Source organism: Acanthisitta chloris, unplaced genomic scaffold (genome assembly GCF_000695815.1).
Source record: "Acanthisitta chloris isolate BGI_N310 unplaced genomic scaffold, ASM69581v1 scaffold16337, whole genome shotgun sequence".
NCBI classification, from domain to species: Eukaryota; Metazoa; Chordata; class Aves; order Passeriformes; family Acanthisittidae; genus Acanthisitta; species Acanthisitta chloris.
The window spans coordinates 20,034-28,740 of NW_008681107.1; the positions used below are offsets into that span (position 1 = coordinate 20,034).

Here is an 8,707-nt window from a genome sequence, read left to right on the forward strand (position 1 = left end):
ATATTTGTGGGCAACACACGGTTTGAAATGCCACCTGTGATAAGGAGCTGCCCAAGGCTGTGTTTTAATTCCAAGGCTGTGTTAATTCCATGGATGTGTTTTAATCCCATGGATGTGTTTTATCATCCACCCATGGAGGTGCTGAGGGTTCTGACTTTATTCTAAGGCAGATATTACCCGTTTCAGGTAAGGTTTAATTTTCCCAAGATGTAAAAAGTGAATCCTTGCCATGTGTTGTGGGGAGAAGTATGGACAAACTGGATTACATTGGTTTTGGTCTGAATTCCAACCCCTCCTTGTAGTGTGACCAAAGGCAGCAACACATCTGCTCTTCCCAAAGCTTCTCCTAATCCCTGTCAGCCCCAACTTGGAGTGGCCAGAGCTCCTCAGCACGTCCCTTCCCTCCTTGGCTGTCAGGAAGATTAGTCTGGCCAGGAATAACCTAAGGGATGGGTGAGGAGCCTGACACAATTTTCCTCATGATGAATTGCAGAATAAGCGCGAAAGTGTTTGCTTATTAATCCCTAACGAGGTTTAGATTGAAAATGGCCTGTTACACCCCCAGCAGACCCAGGGTGGGGAGGGGGAGCAGCAGAGTGTGAGGGGTGAAGCTTGGCCAGCAGAGCCCTGCTGTGCTCCCCTCAGTGTGCCTGATGCACCGTGCACACCATCGCTGCACACAGCTGCCTGCTCCTCTCCTGGTGTTCCAGGAGGGAGCTTTTATGTCAGGCTTCTGCTGTTATAGGTATGTAAGCAAAAAAGTCAGCTGTTGACCAGGAAAAAGAGTGGGGTTCCTTGTTGCCCTGCTGGATTAAGGGACTGTCTGAGCTCTTAGGCAAAGCTCAGGTGTTTGTACCTCCTCTGCTCACCCAGTTCATCCCCAAAGGTTAGACCTCTTGGGGTTCATACTTGGGAGGTTTAGTTTGTACAAAGATGGGGAGGGAGGGGAAAGGAGAATAAGCTGTAAACTCCTGCTGCTCCTTTCCCAAGGAATCAGCAGAATTGCTCTGGGAAGCGGAAGAAGGAACCTCTTCAACAGGTTGTGTGGAGAATCTGTGGCTGCCCCATCCCTGGGAGTGTTCCAGGCCAGGCTGGATGGGGCTGGGAGCAGCCTGGGCTGGTGGGAGGTGTCCCTGCCCATGACAAGGGGTGGGATGAGCTGATCTCTAAGGTCCCTTTCCACCCAACCCACTCTGTGATCCCAAGATTCTGTGTTTGGGAGAATTTTTGGATAATCACAGGGCATGTACAGCCTTCTACATTGCTTATGTAGTTCTTGGGTACTTAACTGCCTTATTGCTTCTTGCTCTTGTCACAGCAAGGCAAAGCAGTGGATGAAGGGGAATTGCTCTGACCAGGGGATTTTTCAGGCTGTGTTTAAACCACGGTGGAAGAATAAACCATAAATCCTCGGGCAGACACTGTGTGCTCACCTCGCCCTCCGAGGGGTGATATGTATTCAGCACATACAGATAATTTGTTAACAAGGCCTTTTCCCCACTTTGGACAGATGCACTTACTGTTTTCAATCTTCATGGTTAATTATTCGATTTGGGGTTGATGCTGGAACACTCTGACTCCTAATCACTGCTCATTGTTGGGAGTCCATTATATTGGAACTGTCGGAGTGCTCCCGGTGACCTTGAACTGACATTATAAGCTGGTTCTAATCTTTTCACTCTATATTTCTAATGCTCCTTTTCTTCCTGCCCTGCCTTTGTCTGGGCCCGTTTAGCATCACAATGGGGCTGCCCCTGAGCCCTGCGGCCGACTCTGCCCGCTCCGCTCGCCACGCGCTGTCCCTCATCGCCACGGCCAGACCTCCTGCCTTCATCACCACCATCGCCAAGGAGGTGAGCAGGGACCCCAGCCCCACACCCAGACCCTCCTCCCTGCGTGCCTGCACGGCCAAATCCCCCATTTTGTGCACCGAGGCCCAGGGGTTGTGTCTGCCTTAACTGTCCTGGCTGTACCAGTTTCCAGAGCCGTGTGGAAAGTCTCTGCCCCCCTAAGCAGGGATTTCAGTGGAATGGAGACTTATCCCTGGGCTTTGGAAGCTGAGGAGGACAGGATAGGGCTGGGAGGTTGGTGTGGGCTGAGCATGGTCTGTCTGAACATCCTCCAAGTGATCCCAGGCCCAGCTGGAGCTTCACTGAGCCCACGGACGTGGCTTAGTGGTGAATCCGGTACCGGTGGATGATTGGACTTGATGATGTTGTAGGGCTTTGCAGCCTGAATGACTCCCCACCCATGTCCCTGCTCCCTACAGGTGCACAGACACACTGCCCTGGCAGCCAACACACAGTCACAGCAGAACATCCACACCACCACCCTGGCCAGGGCCAAGGGAGAGATCCTCAGGGTCATCGAGATACTCATTGAGAAGATGCCAACTGATGTCGTGGACCTGCTGGTGGAGGTGAGTCTGTCCTGGGCTGGACAGGGAGTGATGTGTCAGCTTGGAGCTGAATCCTAGATATTCTCTCTGTGTGGACTTTCTGGGTGTGGGGAGGATTTGGTTTATACCACCCAGCTCGTGTCTTGGACTTTAGATTGCATTGCTGGGGAGAAATCCCAAGCAAGAAGAGGTCAAGGGCAGGTTGGGCAGGGCTTGGAGTACCCTGGTCTGCTGGAAGGTGTCCCTGAGGGGGTGGAACAAGGTGAGCTTTGGAACTTGTGTTGTGAAACATAAAATACAGATTGTCAGCTGATTCTGATTTTTGTTCTCAAGGTGATGGACATCATCATGTACTGCCTGGAAGGATCTCTAGTTAAGAAAAAGGGTCTCCAGGAGTGTTTCCCAGCCATCTGCAGGTGAGCTCTTCCCCCAGGAGCACTGGGAGGTGAATTTCAGGGGCACCAGCAGAATGTGTTTTGCAGTTAAGAGTGGAACAACCTTTTGGGTGACACTGTCCACATAAAGCAACAAGGAGTAAAATGTGACTGATAAAATGGGAACATTTCCAGTGTGTTTAAACTTGGGTAAGTATCCCAGTTATCCTCTTAAACTGATCCAGCCAATAAATCCCAATAATCACCTGCTAGCCCTTTGGTTTTAATTTAATAAGCTGTTACAATATTGAGTAGTTCCAAGGAAAGAAAAATTATCCTGTTGCCAGGTTGGATTCTGATGGAGGTGATCCTCCTCCTGCCTCATGCTTTGAGTGCCTTTCCTTAAAGCACAGGGACAGGGATAAGTGAGAATCAGTGCAAAAATCTCCCTGTTCCTCTTGTATGTTTATAGCCATGTGGTATTTCAAAGTTCTTTCTGATCCTGGTGGGATTTCCTGCTCATGGGCCCTGTAGAAGTGAGGCAGCACCCCCTGACAAAACTGCCTTCAGGATGGAGCAAGTGGGTGAATCTCTGGAGAGATCCCAAATGGAAGCACTTGGCCACCAGCTGCTGTTAGTTCTTTTGATATCCCAGTGCTCCTCCTGCTGCACCTGCACAGCCATCAGGGCAGAACCATCCAGGTGTGCTCTTCCTCAGGCCGAGGGGGAGGACAGCTGAGTGCCTCAGGGATGCTGCCTTTTCCCTCCTTCCTGCACGAAAACTAGTGATCTTCTTCCTTATTTTTATTCCTTACTGTGCTTTTCCACGTTCCATCCTGTTTTCCCTGCCAGCTGCCATCCTGCACAGTAGGATGTCTCATACCTGCGAGCGAGCAGTTGCTATGGCACTCTGGGAATCCTGAGGATAGATAAATCAGTGGAAGATTTGTTGTTTGAAGCCATAAATATGCTCAACAACATGTTTTTCTAGACTGATTGCGGATAATTCCAGTATGTTTTGGTGCAGAAAGACTTAACTGTAAAATCCAACGTGGTTGGAAATGCAGTTGGTGTTTTCACACCTCGGGAAGAGGAGTGGCAATGCCATCCCCAGGGATTGGAGTCTGGTGTTTAGCTGTGCCATCCTGCAGGCAGGTGAGGTCTCACCCTGCTCCTCGTGCTCCCCACAGGTTCTACATGGTGAGCTACTACGAGCGGAGCCACCGGATCGCGGTGGGAGCGCGGCACGGGTCGGTGGCTCTCTACGACATCCGCACCGGGAAGTGCCAGGTACACACAGCACATCTGGGGCTCCCTGTGAGGAGAGAGCAGCAGCTTCCACAGCCACTGGTGTGCTCAGCTGCTGGGACACTGTGGAGAGCCCCACAGGGATCAATACTCAGTGAAGGACTCAGAGGACACGGTGTCCTGCTGCCTCCGTTCCCTGGGAGGCACTGGGTGGATAAGGAAGACCTCAGGGTTTATTTCCTGGTCTGGGTTTATTGCCCCAAAATTTCTGAATGGTTCTCCATGGTGAGGAGAATCTTTGTTTCCTTGCCCTTCTTAATAAACTTCCACACAAGCCATGGAAAACATGGGGGTGACTGAAGGACCTCCAGGATAATCAGGGCAGGTCCTCTGCAGGTTTAGTGACTGTTCATGGGATATAAACATTCTCCTGATAAATTCTGGGGGGCAATACCATCTACTGGATAGAGATTCCTCCTTCCAGATCTGATTTCTGAAGTGATTTCTCACACCTGCAGATTTTTGGGCTGGAATAACTTGAGGATGGAGTAGTGAAAAAGATGTGTCACTGGAGAAAAGCTCAGGGTTTAATTTCCTTCTATTACCAAAATTCAGAGACAAATACCTGTGTGGATTCCTGAAAAACATTTTTTGGGTCGTGCTTTTTCCTTCCAGCTCATGTTCAGTCTGTTTTTCAGGAAGGTGTTGTAGGTGCTGATCAGGCTCTGTCTCTCCCCCTTGTGGCTTAGGGACCCTCTCCCTAAGGGACCCACACTTGGGCTCCACCCCACACCACAGCAATAACCTTCTGTATTTCCCTGGGTATTTCCCCCCTATATTCATTCCCCTTCTATATTCCTCCTCCTGTGTTCCAGGAACTCTGTTCTGAAGCTTAGAATTCCATAAAAAAGATAACTAAACTTTGGCATAACTGCAGAAATATATGTCTGTATTTGCTGTTGAATCCATGCACATTTTCCATTGCTGCAGAAGCAATGGGTTTGTGACCAGAATACTTTAAACCCTTAGAAACACAGTATCCCGAGGCAGGAATGGCAGGGGAAGGCTCTGCAGGAGGAGTTCCTGGAGGGGCCGAGTCCCTCCACACCTGAGGAGGACCCAGGATGTCAGAAAGGTCTCTCCACCCCACCCCAGCCCTTGTCTGGCTGTGTGTTCCATCCCAGAGGGATTTGATGCCAGGAGGGTCTCTCCACCCCCCCCCAGCCCTTGTCTGGCTGTGTGTTCCATCCCAGAGGGATTTGATGCCAGGAGGGTCTCTCCACCCCCCCCCAGCCCTTGTCTGGCTGTGTGTTCCATCCCAGAGGGATTTGATGCCAGGAGGGTCTCTCCCAGCAGGATTTGGAGCACTCAGAGCTTCTAATAGTATGCAGAGCTGCCCTGAGCCGAGTCCTAGTTCTCAGGTATTGCAGAGGTTAAGCTTTATCAGCTGCCCAAAAAAAAAGGTCGAGCTTTCATCAGCACCTTCCACCCTCCCAAGCCGTGGAGCAGGATTTGATGATGATTATTGATCCCTTCCCAGCCTTTCCCTCGCCCCGGCCTTGATATACGGATAGCGCTGCAGCCCTGCTCAAATAAGGCTCCATCTTGATCAGGGGCTGAGATGAGATCCTGTGATTTGATAAAGATAATTGATGGTTCACAGGGAATTGGAAAGCAGTTGGGGAGAGCAGCAGCTCCACCTGGAAAGCAGCTTTTGTTTCCCAGCCCCACAGACAGGGCTGTGCCAGGCACTGCCTTGAGCACAAAGGGCAGGTTGGCCCCTTGAGGGGCTCAGGAGATAACAATCCTGTGCCACTCTGGTGTCCAACTGAACACCAAGTCAGGGACCAGGGATTGCAGGTAACTGGATTTTAGGATACCTGATTGTCCCTTCTGAGATGATGGGAAAATACTGATTTCTGAGAGCTCCTTAACAGCCTTTAAATGGTTTCAGGTGATTGTCCATCCATCCTAATGGAATAATCCAGGAGAATTAATTGACATTTTGGGGCTTTTCCTGGGGGTGCAGGTGAGCAGCAGGAACTGCTGCTACTGTCCTGGAGCTGTTCCTGGAGCCCAGGAATTCAGGGTCTCAGGTAAAGTCTCGCTGGGTAACAGAGTCTGGCCCCAAAACTCCCTAATTAATTGCTCCATGCAGCCTATTTAATGACTTCCTTTCCCTCCAGGACTGTATTTGGGTCTATAAGGAGAGACTGAAATATTCCATTTCTATTGATCCAGTCTTGGCATTCATCATAAATATTTAGAGCTTCGTTTCAGGCCTACTTGTAATTTTTGTACTAAAACCTGGCTCATTTGCACAGCAAGATTAAAGAGAAGCAGGAGGGTTTGGGGGTGATTTCAAAGCAAAATCTGCTCCTGAGGCCGGGCTGGGATCGATCGCGCCTGGTGCTGGGTCCTTCCAGAACTCGAGCCCAGCAGTAATTGAATTGTGCAGGGCTGATTCCATTTCAGCCCTGGATGCCTTGGCAGATCTTTATTTATACAGGAGGCAGAAAATGATTTCATATTCCATTTGGAATGAATAGTGGCTTGGCCTAATCAAGTTTAATTGCAGAATAAAAGATGCTGTGCTTAAATATGGTGCTGGAATGGGGTTGTCATGGCCTGAGTGTATCCTGTGGGACAGGACAGCCACAGGGGCAGGGGCAGGAGTCCAACAGTCCCCCAGGAAAATCCTCTTCCCACTGACACCTGGGCAGAGGGAAGCTGGAAACAGCTGCACTTGGTCCCACCGTCCGTGTCGCAGGGAATTACGGCATTTCCAGACTGGCATCCCACAGATTTCTCCATCATTTTCCTTGTGTGTATCATTTTCATCATGAATATAACTGCTCTGGAGCATCTCGGGGTGTCTGGAGTGAGCAGCAGTGGTTTGGGTTTGCTTCACTTCCTCCTGGAAAACACCAGCTGAGCACACCAGAGAAATCTTGGCTGGAAAGGATTAGCATCAATTAGAGAGGCACTTCCTTTAAATAACAAAGCAGCTGGATTCCCTGAAGGATTTGCACTTCTTGGAACACACTCCAGGAGTAAAAGGAGCAACACGTGTGCTGCTGCTATTGATTTCCCACCTTTGGGTCACCAAACCTCTTTTATTGACAGGTGTTGGTGCTGGTTAAGTGCTGAGGAGGATGCGGCTAAACGTGGGATCAGCTGATTAACTAAGGTCCCTCAGTCTCTGAGCCCACACTGTGCTGGTCCTGTCAGAGAGATCTGGGCTTCCCTCACCTGCTCCCTGAGGGCACCACGTCCTGACCCCAGGACTGCTGGGAACAGCCTCCCTTGGTTCTCCGGGGCCTTGGAGAAGGGAAAGCCTGTTCAGCCCCACAGTGGTGATGGATAATGATCCCCCACATCCCTGTTCTCTTCCAGACTATCCATGGCCACAAGGGACCGATCACTGCCGTGGCCTTTGCCCCCGACGGACGGTACCTCGCCACCTACTCCAACTCTGACAGCCACCTCTGCTTCTGGCAGGTGAGGACACATCAGCCCCACAGCACAGACTGATCCACACAGCTCTGTATGCATTCCGTGCTCTGGGGAGGGAAAAACCACTTAAATCCCTTCCCACCCAAACACGAAGGGTTAAACATCCTCCACATTCGGTTTCCAGATGTGACCTCGTGCTCTGGTGATTTTTCCCTTCCGTGTCCCGGTTGGCATGATTATTAATGCAGGAAAATCAGGAGCATTAGTCATCTTAAAAGGGTTATTACTCAAGATGATTTAGATCGTGGAAATGTCAGTGGTGTGGTGTGGGGTGCTGTGATCTGCTCCCTGCCAGGGGAGCCTGGCATCAGCCAGAGGCTCCTGGAGGATCTATGGGTCCCTGGGGCTGCAAGTCCTAGGGGTGCACGTGAGCAGAAAGGTCTGGAGAGGCAGGAGAGAAAGGGCACAGAAAGGTTAGGGTCAGATGATCTGGTTTTTAAAGATGGAGCTGGCAGCAGCAGCGCTTGGCCTGGTTTGCAAGGATGGAGCCTCACAGATCCCTGCAAGTGTTCAGGGCCAGACTGGAGGGGCTGAAAATGTTTGAGGACAGGTGAGATGGGGCTGGAAGTGTTTGAGGACAGGTTGGAGGGGCTGGAAGTGTTCAGGGCCAGATTGGAGGGGCTGGAAGTGTTCAGGGCCAGATTGGGGGGGCTGGAAGTGTTCAAGGACGGGTTGGATGGGGCTGGAAGTGTTCGAGGATGAGTTGGATGGGGCTAGCAGAAGGTGTCCCTGCCCATGTCAGGGGCTGGAACTGGATGACCTTTCGAGTCCCTTCCAGCCAAACCATCCTTGGCCCCGGTGACACCCCTGGGTAAGCCCTGCTGTAGGCCCAGCCGCGGTGTTCCGGGGGGCTGGAAGTGTTCAAGGACGGGTTGGATGGGGCTGGAAGTGTTCGAGGATGAGTTGGATGGGGCTAGCAGAAGGTGTCCCTGCCCATGTCAGGGGCTGGAACTGGATGACCTTTCGAGTCCCTTCCAGCCAAACCATCCTTGGCCCCGGTGACACCCCTGGGTAAGCCCTGCTGTAGGCCCAGCCGCGGTGTTCCGGGGACGAGGAGCTCCGGGTGGAAGCCCCAGGGCAGGCGCCTGACCGCGGTGTCCCTGCAGATGAACACGTCCCTGCTGGGCAGCATTGGGATGCTGAACTCTGCCCCTCAGCTGCGCTGCATCAA

The 8,707-nt window shown here is 51.4% G+C and overlaps 1 protein-coding gene across 1 annotated transcript in view; it reads left to right on the forward strand.

The window, feature by feature from the left end:
• The window catches only part of WDR7 (WD repeat domain 7), a gene marked incomplete at both ends in the record, with an annotated part of 28,305 nt that extends 19,605 nt beyond the window's left edge, over window positions 1–8,700 (forward strand). Inside the window, 6 exons of the mRNA XM_009077981.1 lie at window positions 1,736–1,853; window positions 2,270–2,419; window positions 2,732–2,814; window positions 3,963–4,062; window positions 7,417–7,521; window positions 8,643–8,700. Coding sequence (XP_009076229.1) covers window positions 1,736–1,853; window positions 2,270–2,419; window positions 2,732–2,814; window positions 3,963–4,062; window positions 7,417–7,521; window positions 8,643–8,700 — 614 coding nt within the window. The remainder of the gene's footprint in view (window positions 1–1,735; window positions 1,854–2,269; window positions 2,420–2,731; window positions 2,815–3,962; window positions 4,063–7,416; window positions 7,522–8,642) is intronic.
• Window positions 8,701–8,707: the final 7 nt, after the last annotated feature.